Here is a 21,481-nt window from a genome sequence, read left to right as displayed (position 1 = left end):
TTGCGACAGCGCTGCGTACTTCTACATATTCGTAGCATGGTTAATTGAACACCATCTATCCCACAACTACTTTATTATCCATCTAAAATGAAAATGTAAACAATTTTAGATACCATTCACAAAACGAAAAAATACTGATAAAAACCTCCAATTTTCAGAAAATTTCTACAACTCGCTCAAGTCTGGGACTTTGGTTGGTGAAAGCCCATACAAGTCAAGGAGTTTATAAACCTCAGGAGTATCTCGGTGCTATCGGTAAGATAAAGCTTCAGTTAACAAACTTCATGAAATAAATACAAGGGACAGGGATTAATAGACCACATCATCCTCGTAGTCGACGGTATCCTTGCCACAATAACCATGTAGACCTAGGTGTCAGAACGACGTCTATATTCAGGCTAGAATACTAGTAGGCCTACACATGCCTCCACTCCATACCGCCTCCACGTTTCGTTACGGCCTATAACGTACTGTCACGTTAAACTTGCGTTCCACCCATTATACTACAGCCCACAAGGTTTTTCGTCCGCATCGTGACTGCCTTGGCATTTTTTGACGGTTTAAAAATCTGGCACGAAATCCACTGCAATCGGATTACGGTCTGTCACATTTGCTCATCCCGTCCCCCGCGTTGTCTCACGTCCAACCCGTTGTATTAACGGTCGCCTCAAACATGATTTGCCTTTCCCGTCGCGAACATGGTGTAAAAGTAGAATTAGGGGTCCCAGAAAGCGAAATCCGATATATTCTCGGGTCCGAGAAGGCGACTTGTGAGATCTCGTCTTTTCGGTAGACAAAAAGACAATATCTCATAGTCTTATACCTCGCCTTCTCGCTACCTTGGACCAGAGAAGTCGAGAAGTTGTCGACAGTTGTCTCGTAATTCTTGATGGCGCAAGCTTTAGCGCGCAATTACCGTTCTGCCCGTCTGCGTGGGGTTAGATTGTAGAGACAAACTCAATCTTTCTTGTCAGCAACGGACACGTTACGATGAATCGATGCGACTAAACAAATGATATATATATATATATATATATATATATATATATATATATATATATATATATTATGTCTGCTACTAACCCTGCAAGCGAATTATTAAGTCTGATTTGCATGTCATTATGTTTTCCTTCCTTCTGCGCAAGGAGCTGCTCTGCTATTTGCAAATAGTTTTACATGCCTCCACAGAATAACTACATTGTTTTCTTCAACTCATACTCCATAAATTGCGCTCCACCATGGATACTACGATGCTTCGGATACCTCGTGTAAAAAAAAAAGAAAAAAGAAATAAGGCCGGTGAACGTAGTTTCTCATTTTGTGGACCATCAGTGTCAATGCTGAGAATTCTTTTCCTATGTTCCTAAGTTCCTATGTTCTTTTTGACCTCCTCATTGAGACGATTTTGACCATGAAACGGGCATCGATCAGTTTGATCGGAAATGCGCTTTACAGAGACTGTTTAATATTATCATCATGATTTATCTTTAACATAGACACTCCGCGTGTTGTCGAGTGGTTGATTGTAAAGATTACATATCTATTGACGATGATTTATCTCGTTCGCCAACATTCGTTCCTCTCTGAAATGTATCTAAAAAGGGTCAAGTAAGTTTGAAGGTGTTCTAGGCTCCAATGGCTGGGATACTTGCATTTTCAGTATCACTTTGCCCATTGGTAACCATTGCACGCGACATTACTACGATTTTAGTCCCATCTTCGACGTTTTTTCTGTGTAAATCGTTATTCACAAGTTAATTCCTGTGAAAGCAATGCGCGCCATCTTTGCAGCCGAATAATATATTCCCATAATGCCCATTTCAAATTTAACACTCTCTGTGCCAGGGACTTTAGACAATGTGTACAACCCTATCGGGTTTTCTGTGCCAATTGATCGGCACTCCAAATACTGCAGTACACAAAGGATTACAGACACCTTTGAAAAATTAGTACGTCCTACGTTACTCTCGTATGCAAAAACGAGTGTTACAAACTGGTTGTTTACAGTGCGTCATCCCACTGCATTCAGATATTTGTGTATGTGTACGTGGTGTTGTGTTGTGTGGTGTGTGTGCGTGTGTGTGTGTGTGTGTGTTTGTGTGTGTGTGCTGTATGTTGTACATATTCAAAGTGTGATTCAATGTCTGACTCTCAGCTTTTAAAGACTTGCCCGTTGTAGCGTTGCAAGTGGCATATTTAGCCAGGTGTTCCAGGTATAGACATTACCGTATGTAATACTGAACGCTACCCCTAAGTCTTAACCCAAACCTGACACCACACACTAATCCTCATCCATTTTTTTTTTTTCAAAATTGCGGTTGCTGAGTATGTTTTCAAGTTTTTCTACAAATAAACCGCCAAATGCGTGTGACTTTCTGTCATAAAATGACACGTCAGCTCTACGGAACTCTAATATAAATTACGATAAATCCATGCTTGTGGGGGTATTAACGAAGTGGTTTAAATAAGAAAAATGTGAGGTCAGTGCAGTTTTAATAAGAATCTACTGAAATACCCTAAAATTTCTGATGGGTGCATCATAATTTCGATTTTGCATCAAAGCCGAAGAGATCTTATATTTACAGGATGGCTAATGCCTTCAGCAAACAATAATCAATTATCTTGTCGAAAGACCCACACTAGGAGTCAGCAGCCCTGCAGTGGATGATACATACACCGCAGCAATTATATTAGAATGAAGATAACTTTGTTGTAGACGTTAAACATCCTCGGATCTGCGACAAATTACAAAGAACACAGGGGTTCGGTTAAATACCACGGGTGGTCTCTTCCAAGCATGCAGGAAGAAGGGGATTGAGCCTAAGACCTGGGTTAGGTGACAACTACAGACACTAATTAATAGACTGAAAGCGAATCCTAGCCAGGCTCATCCTGCGCTACTGCGTAGGGAGCAACTGGGCTGAATGCTTATGAAGTTTTTTTAATGGGGGAAATTCCCACTGTCAAGGTTACCATTTGAAGCGCGAAAACACCCCTAGGCAACGCGATTTTCAGCGGCAGAATGGTCTTTTCACCAATGACAAGGTATCTTATACACAGGGTAGCCTCCTGGATCCCCTCTTACAGGTGTCTGTAAAGAAGGATGAGCAAGTATCGTCACCCAGAATCGACGGGTACTTTCTGTTTTACTTTTACTTGAGTCAAGAGATGACTTGTTCATGGATTACACACCAGTAGTCCTCAAAACCCCAGGATCTCTTGTGTAAGGGTTTAGAGTCTAATCTGCTTTTCCCTCGGTGTTCCAAGTCTCGCTCTGCATGGGTCGTTGATGGTGTCTCTTCAGACGCAACATGACCACTGTAGTACGGTCGATTGGACTCTAGACTCTCAAAATGATGATCTTGGATTGGAGTCCTGACACCTGCATTTCTGATGAGCTCTTGTAACCGTTATAACTCTCTTGATCCACAGGAATGTATGAATGGATACCAGGCGATGCCGTGATAATAGCCGATACAGAAGTTGAGTTTCTCTTGAAGAACTGACAGAAGAAAGTACCATCGGTAAATGAGACCATTATTTTATAGCATCAGTAATCTTAAAATTGCTCATTGATGTCACTTTCTGCATGCGGATTTCTTCAAACTGTACAGATTCGCACTTTCCTTGAATCATAGTGACACACATTTGGCACTAACTTCAGTGAACGTAGGCTAACTCTGAAGAATTGATCGTGGAGAACCCACTGCCAACCAAGTATTACGCTGCTGAACATTCTGTAATCTCCCAGTTTCTCAGCATTCTTTTACTCGTTTTCAACGAGAGCGGAAATTGTGACTCCATAAAATGCAACACCATCTCAACCGAGACAGGTGCATCATGCATGGAAGAGGTCTGATTTTGTGTATTAAAGCTAGCACTTATACATCAAAATTAAGATATGGCCCCTGAACTCATTGCTTGGGCTACGTTTATCTCTGCAATTGACCCTGGGAAGATATTCCTTATAAACGTAAACAAAGTTCACAAAGGTAAAACACATTTGATACCGAGTAGAACTGGGGGAAAATTGTAGGAAAACTTTGCGAAGCAAAAGGAAATGGGCAGGATCTTTTTGACGTTTGGACCTCAAATCTTGTCATCATTCGCCCTTTGCCAGCGGCGCAGCAGGTGCCGACAATGAAAGCAGATGGACCAGTGCCGCCCAACGGCGAGGCTCCGATAGGAGGTGACAGCCTGCCAAGAGAGCGCCCGCCTGTTCCCCGTCTCTAATGTCACATCAGGGAGGCTTTTCATTAGACCATTTTGTGAGCGCCAGCCTCAACCCATGGCGCAGGTGACTAATCAATGCTCCTGGTTGACCTCATCAGCGCGAAAATGATTGGGCCTGCCGTTAAAGTTCCTGTGTCCCTTTAGCAACCCTTAGATCTGAATTACCTTCATTGGCTTTTATAAATCTTCCTCAGAATAACAAATCTTGCATCTTCTTTATGATGGAGAAGCAGAACACAATATCATAGATTTCCAGCGAAATCCCGAAGAAAAAAATTCCAACCGTCATAATCAGTATACGAAAGGGGAGCTCGTATTCTCGAATGGCACAGGGTTAGTTTTTCATTTCTGTTTTAAAAACGCTGAGGTGTATTACCGTGAGTATTTCATGGATTAAATTGGGAGACTTAACTTCTTCAACCATGCAAAATTTCGTAAAGCTTGCAAAAGAGATGTATTACCTTTAAACAGCTCTCCACACAGTCGCCGCACAACCTGCAACTGTCAGGTGGCTGGCCTTTCAGATGTGACTGAAGCAAGTGTGACCAAAAGTTTAGCATTTCATCTCGATGGTGAACCTCCCTTGGGTGCCAAGTCAGGAGGGATGTGATCCATGGTGTAGTGATGCTCCAGTCCAGCGACCCAGGGATGAGATGTACCTGTACCTTCACTCTGCACGAGCCTGGTGGGGCGCTAGAAAGATTTAAGTTTTCTAGTTGTTTGACAGTAAGAACTAACGCTGTCATAACATTGCGAGATATGTTAATCAGCAGTCTCTCATCTTAAATCATTAGAAGTATAGTTATTCGGTACTCTAGAGAATCGACCTATGTGTAAAGATGTAGGTATAAATAGCACTGATCGATTGATCATTGTGTAAAAGTCTTTAACATGCTAACCAGCAAATTATATGTGCCTGAAGTTAGGAGGCAACCGCATGTAAAAATGACAATTGTCTTAGAAAGATTAAGTAAAAAGCAAACCACAAATTGCAATGAATATTCTGAAGATATCTTCTTTGTAAGTTCAGTGAAATTTACATAGAACTATTAAGAACTATTAACTTTTTTTTTTCTATAGACTAGACATTTCACTATAATGCGGGAGGAGAGAGATTTTGTTTTTCTCCTATAGAGGCTTTGAAGCTTGGAATCGCACACAAAATAGCGACCAAGGGTTTATTGTTGAAAGACAAATTGGAAATAATAATGATAATTGATTTTTTTTTCAACACACGTTAATTTGCCCGTGCAGTTTTCTTATATCATGTCATTATTTGTAGATATAGTTTTCGGAGTAACAGAACTTGTGTAGGCGTTTTCCTCTCTGGAGAACATCCTCTCTCGCCTAAACAAGAATCAGGGAGCGAAAATTAATGATGGAGAGGAGTGGGAGGTTAGAGGCAAACAAAATATCACTATCAGCTTCATTCTATGGATGAGAACATGAGTCATATGAATGATTCACGTCAGAACTGGTGGGCGAGCAATTCCAATGATAAAAACACCGCCACTAATCTCTAAAAGGTGACATGATTGTGATGAGTTATTATGATTACATGCGGACCATTAAAACCCCCGCATTGAAACAACGTACAGGTTTTGTGTCGCTCGACTTTTGAAAGCACATTTCAATTAATAAAGTTTTAAATAATTCTGATTTTAAAGTCGAGGTATTATTTGGAAATATCCAGAGAAAGGAATTTGATTTATCAAGAGAGAGAGAAAAAAAATAACTCCGACAATCTGGCAAATGTCTTTGCGATCAATGTGACTGCATATCAGTCGACTCGCGTGTAGTCAGAATAGAAAGACATTTTCTTCAAATAATGACCACAGCAGATTTAGATTGATGATAACCGACCATTTACTTCCGAAGAATGTAACTGCACTTGCTTTTAGACATCTACAGCTTTTTCATCAACTTCGTTCCAAACTTATAAGCTTTTACTTGTTTCAATTAGTAGAAAAATATAATGATTATGCATTCATGCAACCCAACTTAATTAACAGGTGGTCGCTTAAGACCTACACACAAGGAAAGCAGAATTATCAATGCCGTGACACCTTGTGCCGTATCAGGATTCTTAAATATAAACAGGTTTTATTGTTTTCAAGGTATACTTTATGGACAGCGAATACTCTGACTTTAACACCGACTTATAATCAAATTGTCTTCACCTGCGTGTTAAATGCAAAATGAGTAAAAGGGCAATTCAATAAATTGATGAAATGAGTATCTTCGTGGAATATTGCATCCCGTAACAGATCTGCAATAATGTAATTGAGATATGCCCACGATTGTTTAGCAATATGGACTTTATCAATAAAATGTCATGGACTTTAGCGATATGTGACAATTAGTTGACAAACGGTGTTTTAATCCTTTAAAATTTTACTCAAATTAACCAACAGTCCGAATTTAGGTAAATCGATGATCCAACGAAATGTCAGTTATAATCTCACTGAGCACAATGTACGTCATCAAAAAGAATGTCCGACATTGAATCTAAATGGGTGTCAATTTCGAGTTTTCTGAGAGCAATGACAATATTCAGGTAGATTTTGTTTAAATGCGTCAGTTCCGGGTCGCAAAAGTTCGTGAAGGTCCTGCATAATGGATATCCTTTAATTATTGATATTCAAAACAACGTAGCCTCCTGGGATATGTCGGAAATAAAAGTGAAACTCGGAGCGAAAATCATGCCATTAGGCTGACTCTTAAAGTTCCGCTCAGGTAGAAGGTGATCTGTACTAGGAGATTTCAATGTCCATGCATCCCTTCTTGTAGCAAACGAGGCTACCGCGTTTTCTACCGTTTGTTTCCCTTTCACTAACTATAATCAATATGCAATAACCTTCAAAGTCTGTCATGTTTGTTTTCGAAACTGCACGTTTGGTCATGGGCTTGGATTAGGAACAATCAGAAAACAAATCTTCCGTAATGGACAATATGTCAATATCAATATCATAACTGATAACACACAATTTGTTTGATGCTAATTAATTATCTTTTTATTGCTCGGTGAGCCAACTTCAAGCCATTAATTCATTTGAGCTAATTTGTGAACAATGCGTTCATTAATCTTCTTGCTAAACCTTGTTCCATGTCAGAGGATTGCAGGAGATCTTCTTCAATGATTGCATCTTGACATTGAAATTTCATGGGCATTCCGCAGCTTTTCGGTTGGAATCAGATACCCGAGAAGACCTCAAGGTCACGTGTATGTCTGTCTATTTTTTCCTTTTTTTAATAGATTGCTCAATTATATTCTAATGAAATGACTGATCTGAACCCTCTCATCTTTTTATTAATCACAAATGCGTTCAATTACAGAGTATCTACGTCAATATCACTTGAACCGACCTAGGAGGTAGATTAGTCACGTTTACAACTTAGCTCGCACTGTTCTTATTTATTTTCCCGTGACAGTGTCCACTGCTAATCACAGATTTCTAAGCTCAGTAACCAGGAATGCACCTCTTGCCTCTGTTTGTTTGTTTGTGTCTGTGTGTATCTGTGTAGTTTTATGTATGTTTGACGAGCAGAAATTAGGATTTCAAAAGTTGTGCTGGCTAAGAGAGATTGCAAATGGTTCATATACATGTATATATATATATATATATATATATATTTATATATATATACATATATATAAACATATATATATATATATATATACTTATATATATTATATATATATATATATATATATATATATATATATATATATATATATATATATATATATATAAACATATATATATATATATATATAAACATATATATATAATAACTCTCGATCCAGATTTATGGAGACATTATGTAGACGAGTAATGCCAGCAATATAACATGCGATTGATTGGGATATAATATAGTTGAAAACGTTATGGAGACAAAATTGTCCCCTAAGGTCGTGTGTTTCCTTCATAAGGTAGTTGTGGGCATATAATGTCTCGATAATGCTGGATATTAAATATATGTACATGTATATCTTTTGTGTTTGTGTAGCAAGACTGATAAAATTCTCAAAAAATCTGCACATTTAGTTTTGGGTAAACATCTTGAATGACCATTCATTTCATTTCATTTATTTCCACTTTCATAATTGCTTTACAGCTACCGAAAGCTCCTCGGCTCGATCTAGTTGCTGTCATTTGTATGGCCGTCATATCAATTTATCGTGCTATAATTATGTGGATTTCTCTCTTATGCACAGGTTGTCTATTAAATCAGCATCTGATCAAACTTTTTCCTTGGTGCTTGTAAGTGTGTTTGTTTAATTTTCCTCTCGGCAGAATACGCCTTGGCGGTAATGGCCTCAGAACGTCGGCATACTCAAATAAACAGGGAAGAGCAATTGTTGTTCAGCCAGGATAATGACAGAACAAAACGGACGATTGCCACGGGCGATAGTCTGCCGCCGTTTTTACAAAACCCATACCCCGTGTCGACATCGCCGTCGTCCTTGCCATCGTCCTACACGAGGATGACGACGACGGGTGATTTGACAAGAAGGAACCCGTCGTGGAACGCGGTGCTCATGCAGATGCTGGAAAATGCCGAACACGAGCTCGCTGTGCCGACGTCATCAAATCCTCCAAGGGAGAGCGTGGGGTCGTCGTCATTGCTTTCGATGGCTGGTTCATCATCGAGTTCATCTTGTGCGTACTGTGTTCGAAGGAGAAGGTCAGAAGTCATAGGTTACGGTAAGTATTTTATGTAAGTCTGTTTAATTTGATTAGTTCCGTTTTGTTTGACTGATAATATATACCTATCTCTGCCAAGGAAGCTGTGTTTTTATTGGCGTTTACATTATTGCATATCTACTCGTATTTTTTTTTTTAAGTTAAAGTTATTAAAGTTATAAATGGATTTGAACGAAATGTTTAGTAGTTAGGTTGTGGTAAAGGGAAGAAGTGGCTGGTTTTTAATGATGATATGGCTCATGATCCGGATCCAAGGGTTTTGCTTTTTGGACTACTTCTAATTCTTTCTGCATTCAAACTCAAAACAAAATATGAATTCATGGGCTAAAATGCTTGACAATTTGAAATTTAGATCATTTATGGTATTTTGACAACATACATAAGTTTTGGTGGGTTTTTTTTTTCAAGAGAGGATAAGATAATGCAATATTTGTCCTTCCTCAAAGGACCGTAAGAAATGAGACATTGAATGTCATTAATAAAGTCGACATAGATCACTGGAGGACCAGAATTTGTTGAAGGATTCGCGTGGTTACCAATTTTCATCATGTAATTCAATTCACCATCCGGTTTTAGCGTGATTATGGTCCGTCAGAAGGTTTTAATCATCGTATATAAAGTTAACGCATTTGAGATTATTGTCTGCGTATCACCGGGTTCAACTCTTTAGAATGCACTCACATTCAGCATAAATGCGTTGGTTCAATGTCACTTTCATATGTATGGTGTCATTAACAGTCGTAAATGAAAATTGAAGAATACAGATTGAATATAAGGTGATCTTTAAAAACGAACACGATAAACACGTGAAAAAAGCTAATCATACTGGAGTATCATATCTGAAACATTTATCATTTTTTTTTTATACTGATTACGTTGTAGTATTACATGAGTTTGCACTTTTGCCTTATTCCTTAAATTTAGTTATATTTTGTTTAATTCTATAATATGAAATTATATTTTATTTCGATTTTAGAAGCAGAACAAATGCAAACAAACAAACAACAAAATTTAGTTTGTAAATTTGCAGCCACCTATACAGCTACTATAGGTAGTTGTGTCTAAAGAGTTAATAACTGATTATTGAAACTGATAGACAAAACATATTTAGATTCTTAAATGAGATGTTTAATTATTGTTTTGGGACTGGGGGACGTATGATGATGGAAGAAAACGGGGGGAAAATAAAAGGGACATCGAGCCTAGGGAAGACATGATAAAAGTTAGGTGAAGGAATATAGATATTCAGTGAACAATGAGAAAGCATTCTCGTCGCAGAGAAGAAAAAAAAAAGAAAGACAGATTGACAAAGTTTGACGGTGCATAGCTTGCGAAGAACGAGAGAAGACCGAGTTGCATATATTGATAGGTAAACAACGTGCAAAGTGATACAAAATTATTATTTTAAAATCGATACCACGTGAGTTGTATAGACCTGGCATCATTAGAGGCCATGAACATGCATCTTTTACAGACGGATTTTTTTTTTTTTTTTTGTTAACTAATGCTGCAAGTAGACTAAAGTCCTTGGGAAAAGATACCATTATGATATAAAGTTTGTTTTAATCAGCAAACATTTCTTGGCGACGTATTGCCGCATTGCACGTAATGTAGCTGTAAGTTCAGATTGAAATAAGAAATATATAATATAATATAATATAATATAATATAATATAATATAATATAATATAATATAATACAATATAATATAATATAATATAATATAATATAATATAATATAATATAATACAATATAATATGATATAATGAAATATGATAAAATACTATATAATATATATATACATATATATAGTTTGCATATGCAAAGTACAATTTTATCAGCATAGACATTAACAAGAGTTGCTCAGAACAGCCCTGACTACTACATGGTCTAATTTCTTGCAGCTTTTAAACGCCACTTCATTTACTTTTTACGCTGTTTTCTCATTGTGATGCAAATCAATAAAAGCTCCATAGAAAACTTAAAGGGAAGGACGATTGTGATAAATATGATCTTGACCAGGATGGAAGGAACATCCTAAAACTTGCAAAAATAATAGGATTGGACGACAAAATGTACATTTTAATGAAATACATCTCCCCTAAATTAGAAGGAAAAAATCGTATGTTGAGAAGAAACTGTCCACCAACACGAGACAATAAAGTTCCCCATCAAAAGAATAATTTTCTCTAAAAAAAAAAGATGCATGATAATGGACATCGGCTGACAGCCGGGTTCGGCCATCGCGAAAATGAAGACAGATTCTCTTTTGCCCTAGAGCAACAGACTTACCCTCTCTTACTCCTGATGTTCCTCATATGTTACAGGAATTGTTCGAACTACCGCAGTGGGTACAGCTGCTCTCAAATAGTGAATATCCCCTAGTATTCCGAATAACGCGTCGCATGTTTATTTCTAGCTTATTATCTCATTTGACCCCTACTTGCACTTTCCGTTTAAATTGAATGGTGTGGCTGGTTGGCGCCTATTTGGAAACAGAACTGTATTGGAGGTGACGTGTATGCTGTGTGCTGGTATGAGCTCAAAATCCTGTAAAAGTCCACTCCCATGCACTCCTATACGCGCAAGTCGCATTAGTTCATACACCCACATTGACGTTGCGAAATTGACCCGAACCCGTTTAGTTGTGACATCAATTGTTAAAAGGTCGTATATCCCTTTTGAAAACGTCACGAAAAAAATGATATCCCTCAACATCATTTATGAAATCTTACAGTAATACACCTTAGATTTTTGTTAAAAGAACTGAAAAACTAACCAATCTAAATACATGTCATTTTTCGAGGGTCCGAATAAATTCCCTGGAAAGCGATACTAGTCCCCCCCCCCCCCCTCCATCATAAAGAAGTTTCCAGTTTTATCATTCCGAGGAATGATGCGAATTACTACCTCTGCAATATACCAGCGTATGAAAAAAATCAATGGGGACAAACGAACTTCAAACGTTTACCACAGCAGCAAAAAAGATAGCAACTGAACTCCTGATAGAGAAATCAGAGCAGATTCACGAGGAAATAAACAGGTCAGGTGTGATTTGCCGAGGCACGCAAAACGAAGAAGACATCTCGCAAAAGAAGATGGAAGTGGGCAAAGCAAAACAGCGAAAGTACACATTCTAGGGTTACTATTGGCTTACAGCCTATTTTGTGTCTACGGTTTCTCGCTTCAGGCATCGAAATCAATGTCAGCAGATTTACGTATCGAAATCAATGTCAGCAGATTTACGTATCGAGTAGTTGGATTAAGTTGAGTACTCTCCGTATCCTATCGACTCATTTCATAAAGACCCTTTAAGACGATAAGACGCAGACTGGCAAAAGTTGACGCCATGTTCACTGACCACATTACTTTTCTATACGCACTGTCACATGTCAGCTGATTACGTCAGTCATACATTATTGATGTCAATAGCATCCAAGACAATATCCCGGGGTCATCCCACTAGACCGACACCCACGAGTCATACAGCCCACGAGTTCGACATTGGAAACAGGTCCATGCGTCATACAGCTCAAGAGTCATACAGCCCATGAGTTTGACACTAGGCAAATAAAGCCCATGAGATTGGCACGAGGTAAAAACAACCCACGAGTTCGACACTAGGTAAAAACAGCCCACGAGTTCGACAGATACAACAGGCGTCGGTCTCGTGGGCCTTGTTGGCTTAGTGTCGAACCCATAGGCTGTATGACTCGTGAGCTGTATAACTCATGGGCTGTATGACTCGTTAGCTCTGTGACTCGTGGGCTGTATGACTCGTGGGTGTCGGTCTCGTGACGTGCACCTAATATCCCAGGCAAAGTGATGTGTACATAGTGTCATGCAATGCAAACACCTTTTGCAGAACCCTGCATAAGGCAAGTCTGAATGAAATGAAGCTAGATATTGCAAATATAATTCACAAGCGACTTTTAGTAGAAATCTGTAATATTTTCTTTTTAAAAAAGGGATTTCATGCCTGTATTTGTTAATTCGTTTTCATTTTCAGAAGACACAAATTAACTATTAAAGCGTCATTATGCTACTTCAAAATTCCGGTATGTTTTTCAAGCAAAAACAATCATAACGTAGGGCCTAATTGATAAGAAACACCACGGTCAAATAATGATAATGAAATGTGTTTCATGAAAATATGTCTTTCATAATGTTCTTATTTAATATCTTCCTCCTATGAAATCAGATTCAACAGGAGCACCAGTGTCTATGGATGTTGGTGGATGTCGAAAACGGATCAAAAAGAGGTCGAGAAACTCGGGGTCGTCCGGTAATCGGGTAAGCGGATCCTCTCTGTCTGTCTGTCTGTCTGTCTGTCTGTCTAGTGTGTCTGTCTCTCTCTGCTCTGTTCTTCTATACTACCAATACTACTACCATACAAATACATTTCGTGCTGAACAGAGCATTTCAGCATACGTTCCAGTGCATTTGATACGTAGAATTATTCTATTGCAGACGTTGTGACGACAGTTTCTACAAATCGTAACAAGCCCTTTACAGGGTAGAAAAGCAGAAATGTCTCGAATTATGGAATAAAAAGAATGAAATGAGTATTGAAGCTTTTTCTTGGATTTTTATTTGCTACACTTTTCTTCATGAAACGAAATATAAAAATATAAAACAATTACACTATTCATGTAACAATATAGATTCATTCTCAAAGCAAAAAAAAAAAAAATAGGAAATTGATAGAAAAAAAAAGAATTGAAGGTTAAACCGAAATTTACCATATTTGTGTATGGGATGGAAAGTCAAGGTCACTTTTTATGTATGAAGTTTGTATAAATACTGGTAAAAAGGGGGGCAGGCGGAAGAGAGTGTGAGGTATTGTGGGGCAATGACCCTTATTGAACGGGACTATACTAGAGTCACAATTATCGGAGTTTTATTGCAACTGATTAACAATAAAAACAACTCTACGCAAGCTATTCATTAATTTGAAATATCGGTGTTTTTTAATTAGTCAAAAATATAGAATAACATGAAAAGGATTATCGAATAAGTATTCAGCGTCAGTACTATATAAGAATATGAATAAAAAAGCAAGTTAATTCAATTGAAGTGCACATATTGATTTTAGATCATTTTTATTTTCAGATATTAAGTTTAGAAATGTCATGAACTTCAGAGTTGCTTTACGTTGCGGTAGAGAGTCGTGTTTCGGGCAAAATTAATTAAACTGATGTACATGCTTGCCGTCGCCGAGACGATATTTAACAAAATTGTCACAAACAGTAATAACGCCGATAATCTGAAATCGCCTTTAAGTGCGTGGGCGTATCCCTTACAATATACTGTCATGTAGTTATTACATTTTAACAATACCTGTTGAGTGTGTGTGTTATATATCAAATATTCAAAAAATCATGTCAGCGTCGATTGAAACTACGAATGAGCAATGTTAGAACAACTGATTACCGAGCTTAATATGAGTAATTACCAGTCATTCGCTGCCATTTTAAAATGATTATTAGTGGTGCATGTCGATTTCCCCAGTGTTTTTACCGTCCCACAGTTTAATCTCATCAGTGTCTGCCAGTGATAAAACCAGGGAATCCCTGAGCGCGATGGAAAAGCGGTGTTGATCATTTATTCTTAGCGTCAGTAATTGGCGAGTTATTTTCAGCGCCATATTGGGAGCCATGTGAAATATGACGAGATGTTGAACGAGACAAATATGCGAATAATAGGGAGACCAAAATGCTAGATGCCACACTTGTGAAATCAGTCGTTCACGGTATTCAGTTGGGGTTATTCGGGATTTATACCCGCGGAGAGCGGTATCAAGATGAGTCGATTTACATCACCTATTTTTAGCCTCTTTACAAAATCGCGACACATTACATGTAAAGATATTAATGCCCAGTTACTTTGGGAAAGCCTTTATTACTTTATGCCTGGTTGACATAGAAAAAAATGACTTGTGCTTTGTTTTGTGATTTTATTTTTATCTGTTTGTTGTTGTTGTTGTTATTTTGTCGGTGCCACAAGCCACAACAACATTATTATCCGATGCGTGGGCGACATAGATGTAATGAAGTTTGCTTTAAGTTTCTTTGCTGTTCTGTGATTTTCTTTTTCAGTTATAATACCTTTTGGTAGTTTTCGCATGCGATAGCTTATTTACATAATACATGTGTATCAATATTGTACACTATTTATTATCATACAGATATTGTCTTTTATTTTTAGATGTAGTTTGAAGTGTTTTAGAGGCATTTTTATGGGTATCATCATGTCTCTAACATTTGACATCCACGCGGGAGTTATATTTCCCAAAGAGATTATACTATTTTCTCGAAGCGTGCATGGCCTGAGGGAATTCCCGGGGGACTGGTGAGTACTAAGATAGACAAGACAATATCTTCCGACAGGGATATATTTTATGCTGAAAATTATATAAATCAACAAAGAAAGTCATGCACCAATGGGCAAAAATCATTATTAGGCTGACAGATAAGTTAGCACACATTGTCCTTTCAGGTATATTTGATAAACAGTAGTTTTGCAGGGCATACATGGCAAACTGAGTGTTTAGATTGACTTGGAATGAATAAGAGAGGTTTCTTATTACACGACAAGCTATTGGAAAAAGAAGCTCTGCCTCTTTGTTCTTTATCCCAGAGCTTTAGCACGGAGCACTGGGTTATAAGAAGTTAGTTATCAAAACATCATCACGTGGAGCCAGTATGAAAACTTTGTTAAAATCTGTGAAAATTGCACTTTAAGGGTACTGACTTGGTAACCAATTTAAGTTTGAAAAAGAAAGAAGAAAAAAGTTATGGATTCAAGAATCATGACTCCACAAGCTCAGAAAGCGCTGTCCTTCTTTAGTTTCATCTTTCGCTATTCAGCTGACGATATTTTTTCCTCTGCATGTTCTCCTCAGAGATCATTAGAGGAACCATGGTGTTTAAAAAAAAAAAAAAAATGTCTGCACGAATTGCCCCATCACGCATGATCATCACCAACAAGATGATCGTTGATTCGCAAAGACATTTATTTTTGTGTCTCCAAGAATAGGAAAAATCAAATTGGATCTTGAGAGAATATTTGGCCGATGATTGGTTGCATGTTCAGATAGACACACACACACACAAAAAAAAAAAAAAAACCCGAGAGAAATTGATCATAAAAGACTATTTATTCGCGGAGGGAGAGGATGGGGGGGGGGGGGGGGGGTGTATCGCATGAGTAACAAAAACGATCAAAAAATCTCACGACTGCGCCTACGCGTGTCATTTCCATAGACAAAACTTGCAGAAAAATGAAATATATATTTCAAAACATCATAATGCTGCCGAATAGCTTCTTGTGGTGGCTATTCCTCAAAAGATCCGCCGAGTGCCTCGGTGCCTCGTCATCAATGTAACCGTGCGCGTCATTGAAGGTAAATGATGTGAGTGAGCGTCTTATAAACGTACACAATATCTTTTCTCCAGCGTTTCAGAAACAAATATGTGCATGATTATATAAAGCATACATATATTTTTGATGTGCTACAACCTACGTGGGATTATATTCACCCCCTGAAATATGACGAGAAAAAAAAAAACCCACATCAAAATGGTAACTGCAATGTCGTAACTGAACCTACTTAAATCATCGAAAGACATGTTGAACCTGTCGCCAGGAGATTATACCGCAAATGAACTCATTGCCACCCCCCCCCCCCCCCCTTCTATCTCTTTCCCAGTGTACACAGTGCAGCACGGGAGACGTGTGCGTTCCCAGTGTGGTGCGAATGGAACAGACCCATCTACCGACGGGAAGCAACGTTCACCGCGTCATAGTCAACTGTTCGTGTCGCGCCAGGCCCCCGGCCCACTGTGTGCGGAGACCTAAACACGTCATCTTCTCACCGCATTCGCCGTATGAGACATTGGTCGATGTCGGGATGTGCGAAGGACGGTGTGAAGAAGGTATTTTTTGTGAATTAAATGACAAATCATCTTTGTTTTGCAATTACTGCTAGTTCTTTCATTTCAGTTAGACAATTCACATTCTTCAAAACTCAGCGTGCCCTTTATCATTCTAACATACATCAGCACCAGCAATGCATAATTATTATGATTTTATCATGATCAGTTTGTGACCGCATTTAACGAGTATCATTAAACCCGCAACAAAATTTCGCTCTGAAAAAATAGTCCTTTCAAAACAGGCCCAACTCTCACGATTTCAGTAATATTATTTCACTCTGGACTGGTGTAGCCGTCCAATCCTGGCCCAAATCATGCGCTTGAACACACGACAACGCTTGGTAACTATTATCAAAAGGAAACCAGCGGCATGTACCCCGATTTTCTATTTGTATTTCATGTTGAAATGTCAAATAACTGAATGGGTAGATAAACAAATAATAATAACGATAATGATGATGATGATGATGATGATGATGATGATGATGATGATGATGATGATAATGATAATAATAATAATAATAATAATAATAATGATAATAATAATGATAATAATAATGATAATAATAATGATAATAATAATAATAATAATAATAATAATAATAATAATAATAATAATAATAATAATAATAATAATAATAATAATAATAATAATAATAATATTTATCAATAAGTTCCTTCGTGATGATGATAATGACAATAACCCGAGGAAAGTGTCTCATAATATAACTTATTCATACCAATTTGTTCTCGATTTTTTGTTTTGTTTTGTGTTTTGTTTTTGTTTATTTTCGAGAGCTGATATGAAAGTAGTGATAGAGACGTTGTGATATCAATTATGATGAACAGAGTAACGATATCATTAATGTTCATATTCATGATAACAACGGGAGTGACAAAGAGATAATTGTCATTGCTGGGTTTTTTTTCCAATGTTTATGTTGATATTTATGCCTTACACTTTGATACTATATACCACCGTTGTTACCATCAACATTGATATTCATCATTATCAGTACTTTACTTTCTTTATTAAGTAAGATTTTATAAAATATAAACTAAGTGTTTCTTTTTATAAAGTAAGATGCTTTCCCTGACATTAAAAAACGTTTACAAATGTTAAAATGTTGTGCGAGTGACGTCATCTTCTTTTCTTTCATGTCACCTGTATCTACAGGACCTGAAGAACGCGCCTGTCGACCAATCAGAAACAGGACGGTGGCACTGAGAGGCCCAAATGGTGAGTCGGCTCGAGGTGAACGGGAATGCCTTCCCCATGGAACGCGTGTATGTAGTCAGTTGTAGTAGTCGATATTCTTTTCTTTATTTCTTTTCCAACCGGGTGTTTTTATGTGATGACGAGGAACGGAGCAAGATACTAGATGACTTTTTTTTTGGGGGGGGGGGGGGGGAGGGGAGGCGTTTCTCGATGGGGTTGAGATTGTTGCAGAATGCCATCTGATCTCGATTCTCTCCTTTTTATCTTTATGTCTCCATGCTATTTTCGCAAGCTGAAAAGTGAAGCCAACCAAACAGGGGAAAAGTATGTTTTTTGTTTGTTTGTTGTTGCTGGTTTTTTTTTTTCTTTTAGCGCTGACACACGAGTCATGGTGTTTTGATTCTGTAGCTGTGTGGCAGTATGTAAGGATCTTCTGCCCACGAAATAGATGAATGAAAGAATGAATGAACGAATAAATAAATAAATAGATTGATAGATAAATGAATAAATAAAGAAAGAAAGAAAGAAAGAAATTGGTAGATAAATACATAAAACACAAATCAATAAATCAATCAATAAATAGATGTTCTAGTGGCGTCATGGATACCAATATCGACGTTTTAGCTATATCAAAGCTGAACTTCATAGGTCTAAAATCGCTTGTGAATGGTAAAAATGTTTCAGTCTCTTTTACGTACCTCTTATGATGAACAGTTTGAAACTACACGACCACATGAAGACAACTTTTCCAGTCTTCTAAAATTATCTTTTCTCGTTACGTCTGTGGCGGCCGTCGTCGCCGTCGTCGTCGTTGTCGTCGTTGTTGTTGTTCATTTTACTCTTCTAGTAATCATCCATGAAAGAGTTACGGTGATGAGGAGGTACTGAGTTACTTACGACTTTCTTCTCCCGTCCTCCGCATTCTAGGTGCGCGCGTAGTGGACACAATTGAAGAGTGCAGCTGTGAGGCGCAATGCTACAGAGCGGTACACCTTGAATCTCTCTACACGCGGACGTGGAATTCGACAACCAATCAAACCCAGGTCACAACTGCGGTAAGAAAGTTTATTATTGCCACTCTTTGAAACAAATAATAATGATAATGATAACAATGACGTGGTCTTCATAATTTTTTATTTATATTGTCCTGAGAATGTGTGATTGGGTTCCTATCCCCAGAAAACATGACTTTCTGGTAGTGCCAAGAACGAAATCAAACATTAAGTTTCCTCAGCCCCGCCTTTTTCCATTCTTCCTTGTACCGAAAATGTGCCCTTATTCTTTATTCTAAACAAACAAACAAACAAACAAACAAACATAAAATTTATATTGTTCATACCCAGTCATGTAATTTCTATCATTTCTCTATTTCTCCAACAGTTTTTTGATGTCGGCAAGTGCGTGGGAGTATGTCCACCGACCAATATTTGCGTTTTAACGTAAGTATAAAATCTCATATCAAGTTCATTAAAAGACGTCGTATTTTGGTTGTTTCATTATGATACGAAATCTCGATGGACTTTACACTTCTTGTCTTCAAGTACCTATGATTCTCACGTTGAAAGCTGGAATTGTTCCTCGAGCAGAAAGGTTCTCCGAAAATAGAATCCATCGAGAACTCGACAAAATCGATGAATCAATCGAGAGTTTATGTTTCATCTAACACTAGCACATCACAACACGCATGCAAACAAAGAACAATAATGGAGCCTACTTTCATTTTAGTTTGCACGGAGGTAATTACCTCTACATCCAAAAGTTTCCTTTTTAACGTGGTTGTCTTTTGAAATCTGGAGCAGTCATTTGGGATTTGTGTTCTTCCTAACACAATTTGAAGCATTTAATTTCCTTAACAATCATCGTTTGCATGATTATGATCAAATCCTTTCCAAAATACATGTATGCTCAACCCTTTTTTCCTCCAACTTGTCTCTGTATTTTAATTAATGTTGTTTTGTGTCTCTCTTTGGTATTCAAATATATTCAAATATACTTGTCGTTCATGGTGTTTCCAACTTAAATGCTGTAAGTCATTTTATTCAATCTTGTAAGTTAAGCTGATAACATATTGGACTCCGTTCTCATCTACTCATCATACTCTTTTTAAAACGTAACATCAACTAATACATAGGCTTCTAAAAGACCATGTTAGCATTCCCAATTAAAATTCATTCTACGCTCTACCTTTATCCTTCTTATGTGCACTGGACAAAGACGTCTTTTTATACGCATCAACTTTTTTCTTCTTCTTTTAAAGAATAATCGAATTGATGATAAAGAAACACCAATCTATGATAACTACGTACGTTTATAGATAGATCACAATAACGTCAATACTTCACACTATCTAAACTCACTTGCCCATTGTGCATAACCCCTATATCAATCCACATGCCAAGCATCAATTTGGTTAGTAGAGGCAGGCTGTTAGATCAGTCATTAGGTGTCGAAATTTATTCGTATTTGCAGACTTTGGCGGCATCCTCCGTCCACGATTCAGACAAGAAAAAAAAAATCTCATAATCCCATATTTCTGATTATCTTATATTCCTGATGTTCCTTATTTCTTGTTTTTGTTCGCATTCAGAGGGGAAGATGGCGAGTGTAAGATGAGTCTGGTATCCAAGTCATCATCGTGTCAAGCCAAATCACGGCAAAAGCATTCCGTCATACTCCGTGACGGCACCCCGAGGTCAATCTACTCCATCAAAAGCTGTTTTTGTTCCGGGTCAGGGCGTGTTTAAGGGTCCAGGAATGACGTCGGATTTTTGTTGTTGTTGTTGTTGTTGTTGTGTTTTTTTTTTTGCTTTTGCTTTTTTTTTTTTTTTTTTTTTTTTTTTTTGAGGTCAAGGGCCGCGCATGATTTACCATAATAATCGTCATGAGCAGATTTTGGCAATGCGAGATAAATTCATAAGTTACCTTTGCCACGCAGTGTGTTATCACAGTTCCTGGCAATTTGAATGTCACCACAGAAGTCAGATCACATTGGTGGCTTCTTCTTTCACAATTCAAGTTTTATTCAGAGCACTAAAGAGAGAGAGAAAAAAAAGATCCTTTGCTAAGGGAACAGTTAACTCAGATGAATAAAAACTACATATCCTTTACAATCACACCGCCTTGCCCTTAGATATCGTACCAACCATTACTACTGTGACGCATAGATGGTTGAATTATGCATTTATCAGGGGTCAAGTTAAGTTGGTACAGCGTCTTACAGCTAACATCTTACACGGCCAAGATAAACTAACCAGAATAAAATCCTTTCTCTGTCAGAGAATGAGCTAGAAGTACATCAAACATGTAACGTGCGTTCTAGCGAAGAGTACTATAATATTTACGCTCAGTGCTCGAAGAATTGATTCTTCTTTCGTCAGGAAGT

The 21,481-nt window shown here is 37.7% G+C and overlaps 1 protein-coding gene across 1 annotated transcript; it reads left to right on the top strand.

Annotated features, from left to right (window-relative positions):
- The first annotated feature begins 8,548 nt into the window (after window positions 1-8,548).
- LOC140228424 (uncharacterized) lies at window positions 8,549-20,843 on the top strand. Its single transcript, XM_072308643.1, has 7 exons — window positions 8,549-8,942; window positions 13,145-13,236; window positions 16,655-16,880; window positions 18,058-18,120; window positions 19,027-19,154; window positions 19,480-19,538; window positions 20,687-20,843. Exons 1-7 carry the CDS (start codon window positions 8,549-8,551, stop codon window positions 20,841-20,843), a joined length of 1,119 nt encoding a protein of 372 aa, XP_072164744.1.
- Window positions 20,844-21,481: the final 638 nt, after the last annotated feature.

Source organism: Diadema setosum, chromosome 5 (genome assembly GCF_964275005.1).
Source record: "Diadema setosum chromosome 5, eeDiaSeto1, whole genome shotgun sequence".
Classification (NCBI taxonomy): domain Eukaryota; kingdom Metazoa; phylum Echinodermata; class Echinoidea; order Diadematoida; family Diadematidae; genus Diadema; species Diadema setosum.
The sequence above is the reverse complement of the archived record's forward strand: the minus strand, read 5'-3'. Positions and strand labels throughout refer to the sequence as shown.